Here is a 25,555-nt window from a genome sequence, read left to right as displayed (position 1 = left end):
GCAGTAACACATTCAGTCCATAATGGTGCACCCCTTGCTGTAGCTGTACATAATTGATAGCCGAGAACCCTGTGCCGATTCAAAGACACCGTCAAGTCAGTTAGGGAGCTGCAGTTAGTGGTTGCTGACAGTGTACTGGACAGACCACAATGAGCTTAGTCCAAGGGCAGGACTTTTGAGGACTGAGAAAATCGATAGCTTGCTCTGGTGTCTGGATTGGTGCCACAGATGGCTGCCCTGTGTTCACCTTGAGCAGGGCAGTGTTATGGCGGAGGGTTACATTTTCTGGTGTACATCCAACCTGATCTTCACTCCGGGAGGAGCGAGTTATCCAGTAACGGTCAGAAGATTTTCTCCGTTATTTGTCTCAGCATTGTAAATACTAAAACATGCGGGTGATGGACCACTACTCCTCGTCTGATCATTATGTGCAAGGACTCAGTCTCACAATATCCTTTATTTATACTGCTTAGCCAAATCAATTCAGCATTCATAATCAAACCACTGGGGTTGATTTTACATGCAGAATATTTGGCAGGTGAATATTAGGGATGCCAGTGAGCTTTGTATCATTAACCTGTTGAAGGAAATAGTTGAATGCTTGGGTCATATCGTGACTTTGGTATGGTTTCTCATTGAACAACATATACATACATAAGCACAAAGAATGTTGGGTCCAGTATCTATGGAGCACACAGACTTCAGTTGATTACATTCAGTATGTTTAAATGCACTAAAGTTTGATTCTTGTCTGCACTGTAATTAAGAAAAACTAAATTGTTTAAGCTGTTTACATGGATGGAATAAGTAGGATTCCATTGTTCTCCAAAAATAGATGACTGATTGGTTTAACAGTTCACCAGATGAGGACCGACACATACATTGCTGTGGACAATTGATTGTTCAAATACATAGTAAATTATACTTAGAGTATGCTAACATCCATTTATGCAGAGTTTGATTTTATTATGCCATTTATATGATGAAATAACTGATCTATCCTCTTAAGCAGAGTATAATCGAATTACAGGTGCTAATACTTCCCCCATACCCTCATAATGAAGTTCCTCAAAATTGCAGATTGCTGCTTTGCTTGTAATATCAGTAGAAGAATCTGACAGAGTCTAAAGATGAGTTTCAGTGATATGGCTGAATGATTGGAGAATGATTCGGCTCAAAATTGATTGAATGTATTCTTACAATTGGTCAATGAAGCTTGTCAAAAAAGACTGACACTGTGTTATAATACACATATATATACCACACACGTGACCTTAAGATACAACATTTTATTATTGTCAGTCTTAAATATGAGCACACACTTCATCAAGAAAATACATATGAACCAACAATCCTTTACAATGCAGGGAGTCAAATAGTGTTATGCCCCCCCCTTCACTTGGAAACAATTCAATTTGAAGAGAGCCCTGTGAACTTGTAGCCAGGCAAAGGGCAGAAATTATGGACATCATCCAAAATAAAACTCCAACAGATCATGAGTCTTCATGCATCTGCTATCATAATCCCCTGGCAGAGACAAAGGTTTGATTTCTCGTGTCCAACTCAAGTTCACATCAAAAATGACCCCTTCCACACGCCGATGAGTAGTTACACAAATGTCACAAAACACCTAAAATCAATAGTACTCTAGGGTAGGTGCAATAGGAATGCATTTTTCTTCAGAGACTGTGTTCTTGTCTTGCACGAATGGAGCCAAAAACAAAAGAATCTACCCAAAATCTCAGTCCATTTTCCAGAGAAAGGGAGTGAGAGAGAAAAGGAGGGACAGAGAGAGAGAGAGAGAGAGAGAGTGAACCAGCAGTCCTTACACAATCAGTGACATTGGTTGTACCATTACAAATATGCAGCGCTGGAGCCAAAATATAAGCTTTCACGGACCGTGATTCAGAGTTAGTTGACTGAAATCTGACAAAGAATCAAAAGAAACATTATGTATATTGAGACTCAATGCATTTCCATAACTGAACTCTGTGGGCGGATCAGTGCATTGCCAAGAGGTTGCTGGGTTTAGATTATAATGTTGGGTTCAATGAGACTTCAGTACATCTTGCACATCCTCTTTAAAAGTCATGCTTGATGAGAGTTGGAAACATTCAAATTTGCTCTAATAAGACGGCATGAGGAATGACTTTTAAATGCAAAAGCTGCTGCAGAATGTCCCACTGTTTGTCCGTCGCATGGATTATTCAAATTAGAATCTGAAATGGAAATAGAAGTTGCCCTCTGAAGTATGTATGCCCTCACACGCTTTGCATGACCTTGATGCATGTAACTGCGGCTCCTCAAACTGTGCACGGCGGGAAAACAATCAGTTTTCAATACTTAACGCTGTCTTTATTGTACTACTGGAGAGCTTTGTTACACAAGCGCAGTTTATATAAAAACAATTTTCAAACTGGGTGAGACTAACGTTCCCCTGAAGGTTTCGATCGGGGGTATGAGTCCAGCTAACAACAGGACAATGGGCAACCAACTGAGAGCTTATTAGAGTTTTCTCTACTAAATGAGCCATAACATGCCAAATAGCTCTGCTGCGCAACACAAAGCATTACACCATCTCGCTAAATGTAATGCAAGTGTTTTTATTTAACTGCTCTTGCTCTCCAGCTTGTCTAACCTCGAGGCTACCACACCTCTCACTGAAATCTCTGGTAGGAAGAAATACAAAAGGCCTCGGGTTAAGAATAAAATCTCCACATGCCCCCTCTTTCTTTTCGTGTTCAAAACGATGTGTGGATTCCGGAATGCTGATATGAAGACGTTACTGTTCTTTTTAGGTGCACATGTCTCAAATAAAGAGGAAAACAGGGGAAAAAGTGATGTGGTGGGATTTCCCCACCTTGATCTGACAGGTGCTTACTGTTTTTCCATTTCCACTGAAATGGCAGACAAAAAAAGCTCATCTGGTCTGTCTGACTGCCCGACACTGTGCTTTCTTCTTCTTCAGCTCAGTGCTTGAAAGTATATCACAATATTAAGACTCCTGACCACAGATTTTGCCACAGGTCCAGAGGGGTTATCCTTACAGAGTGCAATACCTCCACCATGGCCGAACAAGGCTAGACAAGAGGAGGATGAGAATCTAAAAAACAATCTTTAATTATTAAAGCTACATCAAAACAATTTGCATGCTGCTGAATCAGCATTATCTCAGCTACACAAATCTGTTAATGTGCTGAGTTACCATTATCGTTCCCTCTGTCCAAGCATTTATTTTAACACAACTGAATCATTATCCAAATCCACAGACCAAATCGCACAGATAACACAATAGAATATATTACACAATTTTAGATTTTCCAGTTGAGATTGGTGCATGGCTTTGGGGAGGAATTTACTAATTATTGACAAACAGCCTACCTGGCATCCTTCCCTTCCACCGGGCTTCATCATAATTGGTTTAGATGTCTTTGAGTAATCCTGCTTAAATAATCAAACAAGCCAACAAACCAACTAACAGACATGGGTGAACGCATGAGGATAATGAGATTGTTAATTGATATTGAAAACTGGTGTGGATCGTCTTCAGTATTAGGGAAACGTGTAGTGTCAGAATATTGATCCTCAGTGTGGCCTTACTCTGAATCACTGCCCCCAGGACCAGATGGCATTTCTATTTTAGGTGATTATTTTTTTTTTTCTACATGAAATCAGCTGTACAGCCACCTCCATATTTCAAGTTCAAAGGAAATAAGGTCCCTCAGTAAAGTTCACTTTCATTTCATCAAGACTGACAAGCTATATTTTGACTGCAGCCCTGCTGGTTCATCCATTTAATCCCTTTAGTAAAAGTCAAGCGTTTAACACGGGAACATCCTCGGTAATAGTGTGCTTGGCTCAAGAAATTCAACTGTATTGCATTTTATGTGTGACATCGAAAAACCAACACAAATATCACAATTATTAAGGACAAAGCAATAAACTACAAACATTCAGCTGTCTGCGCTGTCTTCTCAGAAATCTGTGGAGTATTTTAGTAGTAATCTTCTGGACACACACACAGGCAGCAGGGTGGCATAGCAAAGGTTCCTCTAAATGAGCCTCACTTACGTTACAGCGCACACGCGTGCATTCGTGACTAGATGGGAGCAAGGTGTAACTGCTGTGCCGTTAGATAATAGGGCAAATTGCTAAACAACTGCTCAGAGGTAGTAAAAAAATAAATGACCCAGTTTTTACAATGTGTGCTTGGCTGTTCTACAAAATAAATGTAGGCAGAAATATACAATAAATTGTCTTCCCTAGGTAAAATTTGTGGTTTGTATGTCTGTGTGTATGAGAGAGCGAGGGAGAGTGTTTAGCGCCGTCAGTAATAAATTCATCATACATCTTTTGTTAATCCATATTTCCAGGAGAAGATGTTTTTACTTTCAGATCAGTTTTCAGGTGAACTCAAAGCAATATAACTGCGATTGTTTGTGCGACCTTTGTGATCCCGACGCAGACCTCCTTGGGAGGTGATCTGACTTTAATTCAGCTTTGCTCTGAACTTCACAAGGCGCTGCCTCTCTGCACAAAGTAAAAGCACGACCCCTGGGTCCTAGCGCTAAAATGTGATTAATCTTGTGGCAAAATTACAGTACAAAATAGATGTGTGATCAGTAGTGCAACATTGCACTGCATCATTCAAGACAGGATGGAATAATTATCATGTCATTTCCAAACGTCCCTATGCCGGGGATGAATAATAGTCTGCAGGGTCTGTCTCTATGTCTGTCTATGTATGAAAACAAACCGTGATTAGCCTGTCAGATTCAGCTTATGATTACCCTAATCAATTCCTCTAATGGCCCTATCTCTTTCATGCCTTTTGACTTAGATATTGGCTCTTTTTCACATCAAGGAGCAAAAACCAAACAGCCAGAATGGGGCTGAGTTCAAAAGAAAAAAATGTAGGTGCACATTGATGACAGACCAGAGCCTCATCAGAGCTGAGGGGAGGCCAAGAACTGAATTTATGCTTTGAGAGGGGAAACCGTAAACCTGAGCACAGCAGAGTTCATTATTTCTATCCTCCTCACCTCTTGTTGATGTTGACTGAGCTGGTTTCATTTACTCATTTAAAAAGATCATCATATTCAAGCCCAATCAGTCTGAGCTGTATTATCAGGTGAACTGCATTGTTGCTCCACCACTACAAACACACACATACAAATTTGTTTTAATACACTCATCCATTTTGACGTTCAGGTGTAATGAAATCCTACAAATGGTTCAGGGCTGCACAGAATCCACTCAGGATGCAGCTCCCACTCAATAGTTGTTTTGTGAGGCAAACACAATGCCTTTCATAAGATATTTCCTCTTATATTGTAGTCTGTATTATAAACCAATGGCCTATTTACCAAATCTTGCTTTTTGTTGCTGTCACTCAGCTGTTTTCCCTGATTGAGGGGCCTGAGTGCCGCCTGGCAGTCGGTGTAAATTGTTTGCCAGCAAAAAAAAATGTGGAAAAAAGAAATTACCGGCTTTAATTCTGCCGCCACATTGTGAGAGGTTTCTGATTGTTGCATAAAACCCTCATGTTCACAAACAAAACAATGTAGAACTGGTTGATTTGTTTGCCATCAGTACTCTGTGTTGATGTTGTTCCTCCACAAAACACTGATGTGATGTTTGTGGATATCATCAGTTTGTTTCTGATTATGCAAGGTATTATCTGAAGAGATAAGAGCAGACTTAGATCTCTATTCAAAATCAATCATTGCAAGTTGCTCGCCGGCAACTCAGTTATGGTCAATAAGAGCTGGAAATGTCACCTTCAGCTTTCCACAGTCATCACCACATACAGTTTTGGTTTAAAGGTATCTGTGATTTTTGATACTTTTTACCGAATTTACCAACTCATATAAAAAAATAAAACAAATCTTATTAAAAGCTTGGTATATTGTCCATGAACAGAAAATACATAAGACAATCTGTGTTAATTGTCTTCTGTTGAGACTAAAGTCTTCTAGAATCATGGTGTGTAATGAGCTGTTTCAGTCTTTGGGTTATTGGTGTCTAAATGCATGCAGGATGTTTATTTTCTGTTAACATGATCTCACTGAGCGTGCTCTGATCCTTCACTGTTTGTTATGGGCATAAATTTTCTCATACTACTGGGTTGTGCATAAACGACATGTTCAAACAAGTTGCAACAACATTACTACATTTGCATTACTTAAGTCCCACGCTGATTCCACACAAGTGGAATAATCTTTCCTGCCATTAAAACTACTTCATTATAAGTATTCTTGACACCATTTTGCGCACAACTGTACTTGAAAAACAGGATGAGGACACAAAACTAGGATGTTTGTCCTAAATAATTACAGCTTCAAATGTTCCCTTTTCATAATTGTTCAAAACTAAACAAAAATATAAAACAATTAAAAGATTAGCATAACACAATGAAAATACAGTATATTACTATAATGCAATGCTGAGAACAAAAAGATTTCAAGGTCAGAAACAATTCTGCTTTCAACAACCAGATTGAATCATAATTATTATACATTAAAATATGATAATACCAGGCTTTCTGCCTCCGGGTAACCTAAATTCATTCTGCTTCTATGTCTCAGTTTGACTTTGAGGTATTTAACATTCACCTCACATACTTGCTGTAAATTTTATTTTTCCTGGAGATGAGATGAATATGCAATGTGGTTAAAAATTAAGACAAATCCATCTGAATAAGAGACAGCACATTTAAAAAAAAAAAAAAAAAAACTAGACATAAAAAGAGACAATCCAGAATCATATAATTTAGAGAGAAAAATATCCAACAGAATTAAATTATAAACTGAAACACTTGTTACATCCTTGAAATCTAAAAACAAACAATAAGACAAACAAAAAACCCAACCTTTTGTTACATACTTATTTAGTGGGTCAACATCATTATGTAGTAAGATACCTCATGCACTCTGTGCATCAGTTTCTGGTTCCAGTTGGAAAAAAAGAAAAAAAAGAAAAAACACGCACAGACACACAAAACACTCTTGTTCAAATCCATTCCTTTTCAAAATCTGAGCAGAAAAGGCAGAAACACTATGAAGAGGAGACAAGTATGTGCGTGCATTCCCATCGCACCGCCGCTCCCGTCCTGAACTGCTCTCGGTCCTACAGAGAGAAAAATAAGGAAGAAAGAAAAAACAATACTTTGGTCAATTTTATGATTGAAGATTGTTTTTTTTATTTTTTTTTATTACCTCCACAGGAGACATGTGACTCAGTGATCTTCCTACGGCAACAGTGGATTGAATATGCTTCCAGCATGTGAGACTCGGTGATTACTGAAATTCTAATTCTACCTGCATTTCCTGTGCAAAACCTGAACATGGTTAGCATAGGTCAACTAGCATAGGTCACTGTGATGATGACAGTTATACTGTTAATTGTTAAACATTACTTTGGAATTAGGAGGTTTGGATCACAAGGTTTTATTAGAACCAATATTTTCTGTTGGTGGGTGTGGGTGTCATGTGGCTGTAAATACAGAGCTTTTGAGTGCTTCAGTGCTTTTGAATCCGACATTGAGGACATTCAGCAAGATCTCTCTCTCTCATCTGCAGAGTCACTGGACTTACATAAGGTTATCAATTAATCAGGCTTCTTTCATGGGTACTCATTTTTTTTCATTATTTTTTGTTCACCTGCTCTTTCAATGGTTAAGATTTGCCGAACGTTCTTGTGTCTTATTTGTTAGATGGAGAAATCCTTTGAGTTTGTGATGGCACAAATCAATACCTCAGCTTTATTATTTCTAAATTGTGATGCATTCCGAACATTATTCGCTGAGCTTGGAATGTCTCATATTTGAAGAAATTGATTATACAAGCAGACAAGGCTGAATCTGAAACTATTTTGAAGTTGACCCTTTATAAACAGTACTTTATACAGCTGAGAAGGCTCCATTAGTGGTGAGGAGAATGACCTGCATTTTATGCTGCTGGTTGCACAGGTTTTAGTGTCAGGCAGTCACAACAAAATCGTCTGCAACATCAAATGCTGTGCACAGGTTCAAAAGGATTAAAACTAAACTTGTTCAGCATCTGTGGCTTAAAGGTCAGTCTGTCTCCAACAAGGGCATTCTTAGTGCTGAGGGATTCTCTATAAACCACTGGATTTAGTCAAAAGTGTGTTTTGACTTATACAGTAACATCTGTCAGAGGATTTACTTCCAGTTTCCGCAGGTACATATCCCCTGATTATGGTGAATATGTGTCCAGGCCTGAGACATATACAAGAATATGTGGTGTCAAAACATGCAATTAGACATTAGACATGGCTCATTTACCATATAGAATTGGTTTAGAACACTTTGAAAAACTTCTCAAGGGTAATGTGGCCTTAAATGTGAATAGTCACTCTGGCCTGACATGGATAAATTACATTTCTCTTCTAGTTTCATCCGTCTGATAAGCCTGGACTTCAATATTCATCCGACTCATATTCACCAAGAGCCAACAGTAAAATGCTTCTTAAGTTCATACAAAAATCTAAGCCCCAGTCTCAGTTACCTCAACTCAAAACATTTTCAGCTTTTCTGGTTTTCTACATCTGTATTCCACTGGATTACTGTGTCAGTATGCTTTTGATTTTGGGTTTGCAGTCTGCACCCGACAAAGACTTGTTTGCTGATTTTTTTTGTATAAAGTTGTCAGGAATCTGCTCTGCATATATAACACTGCTTCCAGATGCAACAACAGCATAAAACATTTCCATGGTGCTCTTTGCTGGTATCAGGCAAATTGCATCAAAAATTGTATTGTGTGAGGATTGAGGACAAAACTTTGAAGCTGGAAACACAAAGACTTCTAATTTGCCTTGGATTTCCATGAGTTCACCCGAGTTTCCTTCGGGGGCATCTATCCAATTATCCTGCCACAGTAGATTATGCCTAATCCTGCATATGGCTAATTAGAATAATAATGTTCACTCATAGTCTAAATGAAATCCATTAATGCAATTCTGTTGAGCTAATGGAGACATTTTTGCTTACTTGACACTACAATAACCAGTCACGAGAGTAAATGGCAGCATCGGCAAGGTGTTATATTGTTTATAACAGCACTTTATCTCTGCACAATCACCATAGCTCCATATGTTCAAGAGCCAGATATGAAACTGTATACACCGCTAATCATCACCAGAAATCTACACCACTCAGTTATCAGAACAGCTGTAGGAAGCATTTTAGTTGATACAGCTTCCACGATTTGTTTTAGCTATTTTCAAACTAGCATGCACAGAAATATTACAGTTGGACTGGAAACAAGGACACAGGGAAAAATTATCATGAAAAATTAGAAATACTTACATTGGAAAAGAGCATGCAAAAAGCAAAATGAGGCCATGTCACAAAGAAGGATGGTTAGGTTTGCAAGTAAGAGAAATGAAACATGGTTAGTTTAACAGGGTGCATTGACCATTTTCACAAAGATTCACATTTGTTTGCTGGGCCGTCCCTCGCCACACCAGCCCACAAAGGTATTCATGTCTAAGAACAAGAAATTAATAACCTCTCTGTGGAATCGCTGTGCAGCCCAACTACCACATGACAGGAAGAAATAATTTTCCTCTTCTTATCAGGTCCGCACTAATGCCAGAGATGTCGGAGTCAAACTTCCATTTTGTGAAAATGGCAACGTGGATCACACGAAGCATGCGGTTAAGGTTTTGGACCGACCAAGGTAAAAGAAACGCATGCTTCTTTGCTGAATACTGACCTTGCAATAGCGTTGAGCTAGTGGGTTCAATTACCTCTACACCAGAGAAACATATGGATCAGGACAACATATCGAACAAACAAACAAAACAACACATCATTGAGAACACTTGCAAAGCATGAAAGAAAGCTGCTGATCGACATTTGGTATTGTGGCTCCGCACTTACTGGAGAATAAACACAATTAATATTGCCACAAGACATAGATCAAAATCTGTTTAAATAATGAAAAACTACAGGAAACTAAATCTAATTCAGTTAACTGAAGTTAAAGGGATAATCTGTAAGATTTTTTGTTGATTTGGTTTTGGCACACATTATAGACACTAAATGTAATGTAAATAGATACACTAATTAAGACCCAAAGAGGTAATAAATAATAGGTGATAAATGTATGTGAAGAATAACTTTCAGGGCAAAGTCTAGTAAGGCTCAAGGCCCATCCTCCCTAATTTAGATGCCTGTTGTGCGCACAGTGTTGGACACTGCTATAGAATGTCTTCACTGCCATGTAGCCTTTAGTTTGAATAATAAATATAAAATAACATTTACAACAACAGAGGAGCCCTCATAAGAATAAAAACATTTCAATGTATGTTGTGGATTGAATAAGTGATCCACACTCATTGTTGACATGTTGTCCAAAAGCATTTTAGATCGTTTTCTCATTCAATAACACTACAAAATGTATTGGATTACTATACTCACCATACAGGAGAAAGCTTGTGTTTGAAGTCCCCAGCTTGTTGGTGGCCACACAGGTGTAGTTACCATAATCTGCCTCAGTCATGTTGAAAAATGTCAGCTTGGACAGCGATCCAGTGCTCACAATATCCAAACCATCAAAGCCGTTGAAGACCCTGAGAAAAAAAACAACACATTTGTGGATTCTTTTTATGATTTACCCATCAGGATACCATAATCATAGAGAATACTTGTCTTTGATTCGATTAAACTGTGTCATTGTATGTTTGCAGCATTGTGTTTTGAAAAGCTTTTCTGTGGCACAGAAAGAGAAGCTCTGTCAGGTTTTGGCCTGGTTTGTTTGTTTCTTTTCATCAAATCCATAGTGTTTTCTGACTTTTCAGAAGGATTTGGTAACACAGATAAAAAAAAAAAACATAAACAAGCAAACAACAGATACTGCATTATGTACTATGTCTGAGAGGTGACACGGATAAACCAGGAGATAAACTTTAAATCAAAAGAAATGAACACAATCACAATACAATAGTTTACTTTGCTAAGTGGCAACGTGAGAAACAAAGTACTGCACCCTGTGATGTACTGATATAGAAAGTAATTGACTTGGCAGACGTGGACTCCTCTTCCCATCAAGCCATTTTTTGCCTCTCTCTCAACCTTTATTTTGGTAAACCGGTGCATCTCATCACACATTATCACTTACATAACTGTGGAAACCGATGCCAGCGAAATTAAATTGATATCGACAACCATACCGCGGGTTACAACTGGAGAGGTGGAGAGACTGAATTCCACAATAATATCTCTCATAAAATGACAGGACAGGACCCCTCGCTCTCTCTCACAAACACACACACATACACTTCTTCAGTTTGGCTGCTTAAAATGCTAATATAAAACCTATTACCTTCTGTCATCTTTATACCACTCAAAATCTGCTTCAGGCACCGCATCAGCCTCGCACTCCAGCACTCCTCTTTGGCCCAGAGTCACTCCAACATCTCTGCCCTCTGACACGGTTGGAGGGTCTACAAGCAAACAGCAACACAGGCAGCACTCTGATCAGGACTGCATGCAGGCACAGGCCAAGGATGTCAGGGGTGATGGGTCATGGCCTTGCTGCTTTCATTGTTTGTTTCTTTTACACAAAGAGTTGTCAATTCACAGACCAAATATATACCATGACCACCGCTGAATAAAAACTACAATAAAAATAAAAACAAGTAAATACAGATTTGACTTTTGCTCTACTTCTTCTGTCAGAATGGATTGTGCCTTTTGAACCGTTTGAAAAATTGAACAGTTCTATGTCTGTCATCAAAACCAACCCTCAAACTGATTGTAGTTGTGATTTCAACATCAGAGAGCTTCTTCTGTGTCTCTAAGTGGCAGTCTTTCGATTAACTTATTCAAATTGTTTTCCTTGTCTCAAACGTATATACTGTTGTCGCAAGGTGGAATTTACATAGTTTAAAAGGACAAAATTAAACTGCATTAAATGAATGCATTTAGAGGATAGTTTATATAATTTAGAATTTGAACTCATACAAAGCAAGAACAAATAAAAACTAATGTAAATAAAATGAACATGCATTACACTACTATCCGTAGCGAACTCACAATTGACAGTAATGTCCACAGTCTGAACATCCGCGTCGATGTCATTGACCGCTGTGCATTCGTACGTCCCTGCTCGCTGCCTGGTGATGGCTGGGATTTCCAGGTACTCATCCTCCGATGCGAGGTCCCCTGTGAAAACACACACACACACACAAGCACACGCACACGCACACACACACACACACACACACACACACACACACACACACACACACACACACATACAAGTGGCAGGAAGAGAAGACGGTCATTCGATGTAAAAGCAATGACTCAAAACATTTAGCTTTCAACTCAGCTATCTCCCACTGTGTGTCTTACATGTGTGGCATGTGTCAGGAAAGGAATGTTCACAATCGTGCACAGTAGGGAAGAAATTGGTCAAGAGCACTATGAGTGATACAAGCCTGCGCTCCAAATCAAGACTCACGTAAGAATCATTACAATTAAAATATACTCAGGTATGACTCGCTGTTTTTCTGGGTTATACCAAATTACAATGCTGCAGGAAAAACTTCTATGATTACGTGCTGCACAATGCTTGTTCACCGCTTTGATAATTACCCACTGCCGTCTTGATCTTGTTGACGAGCAAAGCGACACACAACCTGCACCCACGTCAGAAATAACCTCGATAAATATGCACCACGTCACATCTGTTGTTCCTCTTTACACTTACAAGACGAGATCCTGAACTTGCTGTCATTTTTTCCTGAGGTTTTGGTGATTAGTGCTTTGTTCGCCCCCGCTCATTATCACGTGTCTGTCAAAACTTTCATATTCTGCCCTTTTTTCGTCTTTCCAGCTTGCTTGCACAGCACGACCGCCTATGAGATATGAGAATATGAGCGAGGCCCTGGTGCTTATTTCTTGTGTAAGTTTGACACGCTTCACAGAGACACTTAATACAACGCTCAACACAACGTACAAAAGACATAATTGACTTCAAGCCTTCTCCCAAGACGTTGCTAGGTGACAGTAATAAATTGCGCTTGGATTCACTTTGCTGGATTTAGGCACATTACTGAATTTCACTTGGGAAGATTGTTATGGAGAGCAGCCCTCACGACACACCGATCACCTGACGAGCAGTACCAGGAGATCTCATATCGGTGCACAGGTTCCAGTCTGTTCCACCTTCTGTGTCTTTTGTTCCGTTATCCTCTTGGCTCGACTTTTTCTTGCCAATAGAGACCACAGTGTCACTTAAACACACATCGCGACCCTCTGAGGAGAGTTAATCAAGACGAGGCTGCCATTTGACGCGTGTTCACATCAAGATTCAATTTTATGGCAGGTAGCTTCGCATTAGCAGCACCAGCAACTCCAGTATCTTCATGACCGACATATGAAACCAATTAGATTAAATTACAGTGGATGTACCCTGCCTCTCTCCCGGTGAGCCCGGGGGTAGGCTCCAGCCCACTGTGCTTTGCAGAATAGATGGATGGATGCTGCATCTAACACATGTTGGTGCTTCTATTTGCAATATTATTAATCAAATCATCTCTGACATTTGAAGCTTTGTTTCACAATTTAAGATGTGTGCAGGAAGGTTTCTGCTCTGCTGATTAATTCTGAGAGAAGACTGTGTTGTGTGTCCACCACTTCCCATCATCCCCCCTATCCCGTTACTCCTGCATATTTACTGTCAAAGAAAATTCCCTGCTCTGTAAAATGGAGCTTTATTATAAAACACGAACAATGACCCTCTACACATTCAAACAGAAATAAAAACAGAGCAGGAATTTATCAAAATAGCCACATTTGATTACTCCATATTAAATGCATATTAAACATTAACATGTTACATGTAACATGAGACATGGAGACACATGCAGGCCACCTAACAGAAACACCCCGAGTTCGAATCTTGCCTAGCTCTTTCTGGACTAATTAAACGTCGTGTTCGTGTTTCCTCCAGGTGACACATAACACGGCCATGTGCAAAACTTTGCAGGTTAGTTACCCGTAGGAGCGAATGATTTGGTCTGTCTGTGAGTGTGAGCTCTGTGATACACTGGCAGTCTGTCTAGGATGGATCCCATCTCTCGCCCAATGAATGCTCTGATAGGCTCCAGGCCCCTGCGGCCGTGCACATGATAAGATGGTATAGAGAATGGAAGGACTGCTGGATAGATATACGACGCACTGAATAACTTCATAAATGTCAGAGCTTGATCAAGCACCGCATTGCACATCTCCACCTAGTGTTACCCCCCAACCATAGCCACAAGTCAGTAGCATTAGAGTTCTCTTCTGGAGAATTCTCTCTACGTCCTTTTCAGAAGCCGAGTCGTTCCCTCAGATCAAACTCAATAGCTACATCAACACAATTACAAAACAAGCCTGCTGTCACCTTTAAAATACACAGAGAATTTAAGGATTCATGTCAAAGTAACATTGACTTCACATTTTGTTCCAGTATGCTCTACTGCTGTAACAGTGTCTTTGTTGCTTCCTCTAAAAAAAGAAAAACTAGCAATCACACAGCTCCGGTTCATTCAGAACGCTGCTGCCCAAATTCCAACAAAGACAAAGAAACCAGAGCGAAACACTGTGGCTTCTGAAGCTCTTAATAGTTCAGGACCAAAATACATCACTGATTGGCGTCACTGTGTTTCAAACCCTGCAGAACCTCTGAAGGCCATCTGAGGCGTGTGTGTGTTCACTGTTCACAAGGTTCAAACAAAATATGGTGGAGCAGATTTTAGCTTCTCAATGCGACATCACATACATGGAATAAACAATAAATGAAAATATAAAACAATATCTGAGGTGTCATCTAACTAAATCAATCAATCTGTGTTTGTCAATGCTTTTGATAAAGCTTTAGGCTTTTAGAACACCACGCCTTTACCAGCCGACACAATGCAATCTGCCTGCCGAGTTTTGCTGTGTTTTGCTTGTAGAGTAAACTAGTGCTTTCTCATTACTCTCTTTCTTTCTTTTTTTCAGATCATTAGGGGCCTTGAGACATAAACCAATTTTTGACACGATTGGCTAGATGAAAGCCTCATGAAAGCTTGGTTTCCACATCATTAGCCTGTTATTTCTCTATAGCATTTTTGAATTACTACATATTCTTCCCGTGATTATTCCTAACTGGTTAAATTTCTCCTCTCACAAAATCATTTGGACAATCTGCTCCCTCTGTTCCACAGGTCACTCCCAAACAAATATATATGTTTCCTCCACGGTCGTCATTATAATGTTTTCTTTCAGTATATGCCACCGTGCAAGATCCAGGGCCCTGGCTAACTACACATTCATCATCTCACCTGCATCACCTCACCTGCATCATCACTCAGATATTAAATGTAAATTGTCTATGGCAGTGTCAGGGTTTGTGACAAATTATCATGTGCTGTAAATAAATAAAGTAATTTATCCTTATTATCTCGTTGGTCTCTCCTGATTGAAATAAACCCCAGTTGGAGAGAGGCACAGCCGTGTAGGCGCTTTTCTATCAGCATCCTGTCAATTTGTCTCCCAACAGCGCAATTGAAGCCGTTGAAAACAGCGGGCATCATCCCTGAGCGTCATGACGGAAAAAAAGGATGTTATTTTTCATGCGCGCTACAGACAGAACAAATGTTGTCTCTGCAAAAGTAAAGTGTGCACAGGATGCTTCAGTACCAACTTCATAATCGCCTCAAAATACCTTTCGGTTATTTCCGAGAACCCCTCATTTATTGTATATCTCTGTGTTCCGACCTACAGACACATGCATTTTTCCAAAGTGTGGATGTGAGCCGCCTTTCTAATTTGACAGTCTTTGGTACTGAGCAGTGCTGAGGTAGTACAGTGTCCCATACTGTCATCTAAGTGACATCAGGGAGACCACACAGGTGAAGATGGTAGGGAGAAGAAAACTAAGAGAACTCAGAAGTCTCAGGAGAGGCACGCAGAAGATAATGTACCCTCTCCATGTCCCTGAAATGCCAACCTCAAACTCAACAAGGGCAATGAAAAAAAAAGGGGTAGAAAATGGAGAGAGGGAGCAACATATTTGTGTACTGGGCAAGGGGAACAACTTGAGAGAGGGAGAGAGAGAGAGAGAGAAAGAGAGAGAGAAAGAGAGAGAGAGAGAGAGAGAGAGAGAGAGAGAGAGAGAGAGAGAGAGAGAGAGGAGCGGGAGAGCAGATGCTTGAGGGATACAGGCATTTAAGGAGAGGGAGCAAAGGGAATACAGAGAGGTAGGATTCAAATTGATGGATCCAAGGTTCCAAGCTAAGAGAGAGAGAGAGATAGAGGGAGAGTGGCAGAAAGGAGCTGTTAAAAGACAGAGAGAATGCATAACAAAGGAAAGAGTGGGAGTATGGCTGCTGCTACCCATGTTATCTTGGGGGAACGTACACAGAGTGAAATGTGTTGAAGATGAAGCTTTTGTTTTGCAGACAAATATTGTGAGAGATTTTAGTAAAAACATTAATAGAATATAAAGAGAGAAACAGCACTTATATACCTTTGCAACTGTTATCATGAGCCCTATATAGACATTCAGTAAATACCTTCCTCTTCTCTATCAGCCATCAGCATATGGAATTACTTAATGCACCAATACTGCTTTGATGCATTATCGCCTTTGAAGGCAACAAACATAAAAGGGACAAGCGTCAAAAAGAATTATATAAATGCCACAGCTTTGGGTTGTGTTACTGCAATGCAATAATCTGTCTTTTCTTCTATTGAAGAGGTCTTTCCCGGCGAAGAGAATCTGTTGTGACAGTATCATTTTGATTTGACCCATCAATGGCACGCATACTTTTCAGGCGCAGAAGAGAATTTGAAACACATGGCTGTTCCTAATGTGTCAGGCCACAACGTCAGTTGAACTGTTTGGAGGAATTCACTCCCATTAATATAAGGACATTTTCATTCCACCCTGGTTAAAGGGACTATAGGCAGTTCGGTTCAATAAATTGATTTAGTTAAATGAATAATGGAGCATCTGTTATTAAAATTGGGTCTGGATTGTGAACAATAACAATAAAACGTATTAAAATCTAAAGGACAAAACAAAATGAATAACCTCAAAATTGCAGCATTCAAACTAATGTTTCCTTTTATGGTTTTCTTATTCATAAAATTGTACAAATGATTTATTCTGCCTTGTTGTGAAATATCAATCAAACTGCTGTTGGACTTAAATTGAGATAAAATCCAAATAAATCAGCAAAACACCAGGTGACATACAGTTTAATTGACAGTACATTTGTTAGTGCACATAACCTCTTAGAATATATCTTAATCTTTTCTTTTTTATTACTTCCAACCTTCTGCCCCTGGATATGGATCAGCAGCAAAATTAATAGGTTGTTCCCTGGTGCCCCCACTCTCACAACAAGTTTTACCAAAATGAGTCAAACCGTCAAACATTCAGATGCAGGTGACACAAGATTACCACAGTGGCTTAATAATAATAATTAATTATTAATAATTACTAATTCTTTAATAATGGCTAGTCTCTCTAGCGTAGTTATCATTAACAGCTTGAAATCATACAGGGTGCACATTTAAAACCAAAAGCGGTTAAAAGGGTTTGTCCCCTTGGGTGCATGAATGAGATCAACAAACTGTGGTGGTATTTCTGATGACTTTTTTCTTTACTCTTACTTACCCTGAGAATGTTTGGTGATTGCTGTGAAAACACCCTTTTCACAATGTTTTACCTGAATAAGCAATTTTTTAAATTGTCAACTCTCGCGTGTACCCAGAGCTCCTCAATTAGACTCCAAAAAGCACATCTATCTACTACCACTATCTATACTAAAATACTTAAATGTGGATTTCCTTTATTCAATTTCCATTCTATTCCATTATTGTGAAGGAGAGGAAGGCAAAATTGAGTTTTTCTTCCTAAGTTTCAAACAGTTTCAGCTTTTTTTGACATGGTTATTGTACCAGTTTACTTTCTCTGAGGTGGTTAGCTACCAATTGAGGTTAAAACCTTGCATATTGAATGAGTGATTGTGTAGTTATTCTTCCTTCAAAGTGAGTATGCCATATAACATGAGGACACCTTACAAAGGGTGCAATGGTTTTACATGGTTTACACTATCAAAGTAACAGCATTATTGAATATTTATTTTACCTTGAAGTGTAAAGCAGGCCAAACTCAGATGGAATCTTAACTCCATCAACTGCAACTTCAAATGAATCTTTTCAGGCAACGCATGTAATTCTAGGAAACTTTCCTTGCTTCTAGGCCATATTCAATCGTGTATGTTCATTTTGTCTGCCTTAATGCACCGGGGCGTCGGCTGGTCGACTGGCCGGCTGGGCTGACAAACTTTGCAGTCAGGTTGTGTGGTCTGTGGGAGATACCAAGGATCACTTCTGATCCGCCACAAACCCCTAAAGCCATCTATCTATCAAGGTGAGGGGGAGCTGGGTCACGGCTGTGTGAGAGCCCCGGCCTGAGCCTGGAATATCATCAATCTTTACACACACACACACACACACACACACACAGGCACACTCAGGATCTTTATTTATTTAATTCAGTCTTTTTAACACCTTGAAGTGCCTGCAATAGTTGGGCCCACACTGAATGGCCCCAGGCTGGGAGAGAGTTGCTGTAGAGCTGGGAGATACTGGAAAATAAGTTTAGACTACAGCAAGTACTGGGACATTTCTTGTTCTGCCGTGCAGCACTCTCTCTGAGAGCCATAGTGCCAACTGCACAATCTAACAACGTTTATTTTTACCCAGCATCACCTCTAAAGCATTCAGGTGAATGCTGTGGATGAAGAGCTGAAAATCGACATGAAGAAGATAACTGGAAAAATGAAGGTAGAAATTAGCATATTGACAGTGTACTGTCATTGTCTTTCATCTTGGCTAGGAAACGAAAAAAAATAAAAAAGACAGCTTTATTCAACAAATAATAAGGAATAAACAATGTTTTTACAACAGCACAGACGGATCTAAAAGCTCATAGACGCCCCTGAATTAAAGACCTTCACCAGAGAATTTCAATGTTCTCTCTTAGATGTGAACTTTCAACAGACGAACACAGCCAACAAGTGAACTGCATTCATGTTAATCGAGAAGAGCACTTCGACGAGCAAAGAATGTAGAGCGCTTTTGAATGGTTTCAAGCTGAGAAAATAGCTTGTTTTACATACTGCTGCTCCGAGGATGGTGTAGCAAGAAAATCGTGTTTGGTGAGTATAGAAAACTCCATACACTCCTTGGCTGTTTTGCAGTGCAGAGCGGCACAGTAGAGACCTGAGCTCCTGACCTCAAATGTCTCTGTAAAATATTATTTTTAAGGCCTTTTGCTTTATTGGAAACCATGAGGGATGTGAGAGATGCAAACATCGTTCTTTCAAATGCATGGCATAGACCTGAGGACAATATTTAACCAAGGTACCTTCTGTTATTAACATTAAACCAATAATAAAAAAGCTTAACTTTTCAATAGTGACTCTTGACCCCTACACATGAAATGGGTTGATGCAATCATTTTGTTACCGGAAAGTCATTGTATTTGATGTTACTGGTATCTAGGAACTGTCATATATAGTCCTCCCGGAAAAATCCTATTGGCCAATTTTTACAGTATTTTAGTTATTTAGGGATTTTGGACCACGGATGACTCAGCCACCTCAATTTCTTCCCTCATAAAAATGAATTTATAGGCAATTACAATAGATGGCACCTTAAGGATGTCTGAGGAGAAAACAACTGTGTTGTACTCATCTGAGCCGGAGTGTTAAAGCAGCTATGAAAGCAGCTGTTGGATGCGTTTAATAAGATTTCACAGCAAACCTTTGCAGAGATAGCTGAGCGGTTGATTCCCACGCCTGTGGAACACGTGCCACCACCTACGGCCCATAATTAGATTCTGCCAGACCCTCCTCTGCTCTCACTAATTTATAAATCAAGAATAAAAATTCCATACGGGTGAAAATCATTTCGAGAATCAGTTGTCTGACTTCATCTTATTATCATAATGACGTTGGTGTGACATTTTCTGTCGGGTACACATAGGCTATTGATTGAGAATCCTCTGAAATAAAAGACAGTTTTCCCTAATTAGATATAATGTTACCTTCTTATGCGCTCAGCTGGAACATGTAACCACTGAACTGCAAAGAACGCTGCTCTTAACACTCCTTTAAATCTGTCATCTGTGTATCATTTTAGGAAATAACAAACTGTAAGAAAGTTCTTGTTACATCAGCAAAGCAGAAACCAGCTGCTGCAATGTTTCAGATAATTGAGCATATCAGAGCCATTTCCCAATATGTCATTCATTCTACTGTGTCATCATTCGGGCAGTTTTTAAATCAGTTGTATCCAAGCACCACACAGAAACTATAAGATGTTCATCTAGATATGTATTGCACCAAAGCAAAGCAAACCCAACATAATTGAGAAATACTGGAGATTGATTCATTTAAGGTAGATGCAATAAGAGTCTTGCTGTTCAAGGTAATGAAACTCTAGCACAGGAATTCTAAGATTTCAGTCCCTGAGAGGATTTCCAAGCTCACCCAAAGAACAGGCCACGTTTTTCGTCACCGGCCGTGTTGATCAGGAGGGAAAGGAGATGCTTGGGGAGTGTACCCCTAGAGAAAAGAAATGTGCTAACATCATGGACTAATGGGAACATAGCAGGTCTTCTCTAGAAGAGGACGGGTGCTAACCCAGCTGTGCCAAATAATGAGGTGACATCACAGGCGGTTGATATCTGAGCTGTGACAAGCAAGCCAGACCTTTGCTACATTTGATTAGTTCTGAAAGCTGGAAATTAGGTAAAGAAGAACAATGACCCTAGTAAGTGCAAAATTAATTCAAATCCCCAAAATTATGATTGTCCACATGACATGACAGAATTCTCCAGAGAGACAATGCATCCTCATCCACCAATGAGTCACTGGCTGAGCTACTCTGACAGCCTGCTGCAAACACTATCTCTTTATCAGACCATTTGTACTGCTGCTGTATGAGCACAAGGCAGAATGCTTTGACATCCGTAGACATAAAGGGAGTACAAATTGGTTAAATTGAGCAACATCACAGCTCACTGTCAAATAACATTTGACATTCACACCAGACAGCTAGAATCAATAATATACTGTCACATTATATCCTTTATTTACACCAAACTAGAAATTCATTGGGTAATCTTGGCACGTTGATGTAGAGTTGTGAAACATTATCTCACAGCTAGCCATGTTAACACCTTCACTTGACAGCACTGTGAAGCAACAACAGAAAGAGCGCTAGAAGCATCACTACCATCAATGCCATCACTCCCTGCCAGCTCTGATTGTAAAGCCAGCACCATGGTGCCAGGGGACCTCATTCCCTGCTGAGTTTGGGCTGGTGCTATGCTGAAGAATAAAACATAAGGCAAGTCTGAGCTGAGGATCTCTCCTCCAAGCAGCGTGGGTCAAAGCCTTCTCACTGCTGCAGCACAACTGTTCTGAAGATGTCTGGCCAGAAGAAAACAGCTGAAGAATATTCAGCACTGTGAAAAAGGTCAACTTCTGTTTCGTGGAGGCAGCGCTGACACAAGAGGCCACGTCTTCGTTGGTGACATCTGTGGCAAGAATCCACCGAAAGCAGCAGTGGCACAAAATCTGATGGCTTGGCTGACCTTGATCTGATAGTTGACCATGAGTGCTGGTGCTAGACAATGCAGCGCCATTGGTAAAGATGGCAGACAATGATATATAGAGTGTATAGTGATACACACAAGGCTGCTTTGACAGAGGTCAGCAGCCATTAGCCTCAAAAGGTCGAGGCTTTAGGTTTTCATTTCATGAAATATACAACATGATGTCAAGTCAACATTATCTGTATAGATGTGATGTTATCAATTAGTTACTTGACTACTGTGGACGGTGGTTGTAATATGTAGTGGTTGTTTTATCTGGATGTTATTCCAATTTAAAAGGGAACAAAACTTTTCAAAATCAAAAGTAAATATCTTCGAACAGACGGAAACTGACAGATGTTGCTAAATTCCTATTTTCTTTTCCTTTTTCCTTTAAATTCTTTTTTTCATGAGAGGCGAGAACATATTGTAAATTCTCATAGATGTCCTGGGCTGCAGATTTTATACACATCCTTTAAGGGTTTACACGTCTACATAACTATATTAATGACATACTGATGTTGTCGTGCTCTTTTCCTTGTTTTTTTTTTTTTTTAAAACCAAACCATAGTTCTACACTATTCTTCACTCCCTCATCTCAGACTTTTACCAGGGCCAGACAGTGGTGTGTCACATTTCCTCCTTCTGGAACACCGGGAATTGAAATCCTCATAAACAGCAGCTGAAACTGAGTAAATAGGTCACATTCCCATTTCCAGTGAGCAGCAGACAATTTTATGGATTTTCCATGAAACAATGCCTATTAGGTTGCTGTGTTCTCATGAATCAATTGGATAACATGCATGCACCTCTAACTCCCGTCTTGCTCTAAGGTCATTATTAAAGATCTGGAATCTGGTGGGAGAGACATTCTTTAGAAGGCTAAGCCTGTCTGAGATACATTATTAAAACACACAAACAGTCGATGATGTGAGCAGACAGCCTGTTTCGGTCCAGAAAGGAGTGCAAAATGAAAAAGAGGAGGAAGCATGTAGCCCAAAGAAACATACAGGGTTGAGTACATAATAAGTCAAAGTGCACCGTACACTATGTGCTTCAGAGACAAATAAAGAAAGAAGTAATGCAACTTGCTCCCTAAAGCTTATATACTGATGGTTGAAAGAATAAGTTGAATATTGTAGGAGGTCATTCATAAAGGAATGTTCAATGCCATATCCACTTATTATTTGTTTTGATATCTTCAACTATGACAAAGGCAATGCTTCTACTGCAGCTATTCTTAGGCTCTCTCATGTGTATAGTACCCCAGAAAACAAAGAAGCACCAACCAAAGTTATTTTTTCTCTTCCAATCCACTGCCCTTGGCCGAGAGCTGACTGCACATTTTTTCCAATAAGTGAGTCAACATATGTAGATGTAAGATGCAGATGTAAGAAGTAAAGCAACTATTACAAAACACCCCCATGATCATTTTCTTTAATGCACATGCAACAACGCAAGCTGCCAATAACATACCTGATCAGACTAAAAGACATTTGTATCCATGAGTGGACTCACAATCTCTTTCTTGGGAGACTTTCAGTTGTAGGAAGAGCAGAGAAGTGCAGAGCAATGTGTCGTGTGCTTCAGGATTTACCATCTTTATCTCCACAGATATGACAATCTGGTAGGCTGTAGCAGAGAAGCTGCCTTGTTTTGTTCCTGTAATCTTTCCTTTAATGGCATTTGGAGAGAGATAGCTAGTAAGAAAGAGCATGTGGATTCAAGGTTTAGAGTAGGGTTCTGACCATGTGTGAAAGGCTGTGCTTTAAAAGCTTTTGGTGTTTGACTCTTGGATTTTGCTTTGGCATTTTGAGTGTGTATATTGGAGCAGTGTTCCTGGCAGAATAGAGGGTCGTAAAGTGTGTGGAAGTCTGAGTTACAAACGCTAACTCTGACATTGCAAAACAAATGTTTTATTCTGTGATTGGAGGTTGTTTTGCACCAGTTCAACAAGGAGAATGTTAGGTCATAGTGATCATGTTTTTGTGCTTACCATCAACCTAGAGGAATTCAGAAGGAAGAAAGCAAGCTTTACTAGATGGCAGACACAGGCTTCAGTATACTTCAAAAAACAGGCCAGTGAACAATACACTCATTAAGAGCTACTGTCTATTCCACTTCCAACACTTGCCGCTGGTCATAATTGATCTAACTTTGACAAGGCCAGTTGTGTCAATGGTCATGTTTAGCTGAGAAAGCTGTTTCAGTTTTCGAGAGCCCTGCTACAACAAAAAAAATAGTGAATGTTCAAAACAAACGTCAAGCTAGTCCCTCACCAGTGGCACAACAACAAATTTCATATTTGAACCATTCATGGGGAGGTATGAGAAGTGGAAACCAAAAATGTTTGCCTTGGAGGCCCTGCACAAGGAAGTCAATATGACCCTGAAACATCACATCTTGGTGAACCCCTGACAACTCGGACATTGAAAATTCGACTTCTGCTAGTTCAATTCAGATATTGATACAATTGCCACACAATGATAAGCGTCTAGCTTGCAGTTGTCCTTGGAGGTGGGACTTCGGAATTCTCAACTTGTAAATGTTGACATTTGACTACGAATGCGTAACACAGAATTAATCTTCACAGGAAGGTTTCTTTTTGTGTCCTGAAAGTGCTCCTTTTTACTTGTTTGTATACCGGAGGTTGATCTCCAGCTCCAATGTTACACAGAATTATGTGGACAATAGGTGATTCAAAAGCATTTCAGGGATATGATGAGAGAAGAGTGTGACCAGTTATTCTATTATATGTTTTGAAAAATTCCTTACGAGTCAGGATTTGAGGTTATTAAGGTTCATCATAATAACTATTGATGCCTTCAAACACAGCGGAAGTACTGACCTTGATTTCAGTCAACAAAAACTGAAAAGACTCAATTTACTGGCATTATTATTACTAAAGTAAATTTCCTGCCCTCAAGCCTCTAGAGTTACATGTATTCCTGTAGGTATGTGTTTTTTTTGTTTAAACCCTATTCACCATTTATCGCTACCACAGGCTAAACACTCCCACCTACACGAGGAGGGCTTAGCCTGAAGGTAAAATACATAAACATCAATGCTGAGATCTAAACTTTGACATTTCATCCAGCTGAACCTGAGTCATGGCAGTCAGAGCTCAACAATGAGCTGTGATTAAACTTCACTCCATCTCTGAACATTAAGTTTTATTGCTCACTAGAAACTAAGCATTGCTCAAAACAGTAGACAGCATCATTAAACTATTGAACACCTAGATTTCCTCTGATGTAGACCAACAGGGGGAACATAAATATTGATGCTTATCATGTGGGGCAAGTAGTAAAGACAGCCATAAGTAAGCAACAGCAGGATGGGAGCACTGGCTCATTGCTGTGTTGTTCACAGGGAGGCTTGTGGGGTTCTGTTAGCTGATAAATGCTCTGCAGAGGACAAAGGAACTCGTGGGGCGCAAATCAATGAATCACAACATGAACCAGCCAGGACTCTTCAAAAGCTGCCTCAACAGTAAAACTGTGGTTTTAGACATCACAGTGTCCAGACTGTCACCCTTGGACCCAAAGAGTTCGACTAGTAGGCAACATTTGCTCCTTAAGAGAAGAAAGAACAACAAAGAATTCCCTCAGCAGCAGCGATGCCTTCTCCTGTAAACCCAGGCCGCACAATAATATATGCACAAGCAGGTAACATTTTGTAAATAGGAGCCAATCAATGTCCCCTCTCTGCTTATCTCCTTACAGACAGGTCAGTCACACTCTTGTCATATTAACATTTCAATTCCCAGATCCCTGCTAGAACACAAAGGATGGCATAGATGAAGGCACAAAAGCTCCGGCTTTCAAATGTAATTCATTATGAATGCAAGCATCTTGCCTGATTAAGTCAAGCATGGACAC

The 25,555-nt window shown here is 39.8% G+C and overlaps 1 protein-coding gene across 1 annotated transcript in view; it reads right to left on the bottom strand.

The window, feature by feature from the left end:
• Window positions 1-7,027: 7,027 nt before the first annotated feature.
• Window positions 7,028-25,555, bottom strand: part of ntm (neurotrimin) — a 98,118-nt gene continuing 79,590 nt past the window's right edge. The window contains exons 4-8 of the mRNA XM_076161344.1: window positions 12,062-12,190; window positions 11,349-11,469; window positions 10,445-10,596; window positions 9,738-9,773; window positions 7,028-7,128 (exon numbers count right to left, since the gene is read on the bottom strand). Coding sequence (XP_076017459.1) covers window positions 7,028-7,128; window positions 9,738-9,773; window positions 10,445-10,596; window positions 11,349-11,469; window positions 12,062-12,190 — 539 coding nt within the window. The remainder of the gene's footprint in view (window positions 7,129-9,737; window positions 9,774-10,444; window positions 10,597-11,348; window positions 11,470-12,061; window positions 12,191-25,555) is intronic.

This window comes from Genypterus blacodes, unplaced genomic scaffold, assembly GCF_046128005.1.
Source record: "Genypterus blacodes isolate CSIRO-AG114 ecotype Tasmania unplaced genomic scaffold, CSIRO-AGI_Gbla_v1 ptg000111l_1, whole genome shotgun sequence".
Taxonomy (NCBI): domain Eukaryota; kingdom Metazoa; phylum Chordata; class Actinopteri; order Ophidiiformes; family Ophidiidae; genus Genypterus; species Genypterus blacodes.
Note: the sequence above shows the minus strand (reverse complement) of the source record. Positions and strands in the feature narration are given on the sequence as shown.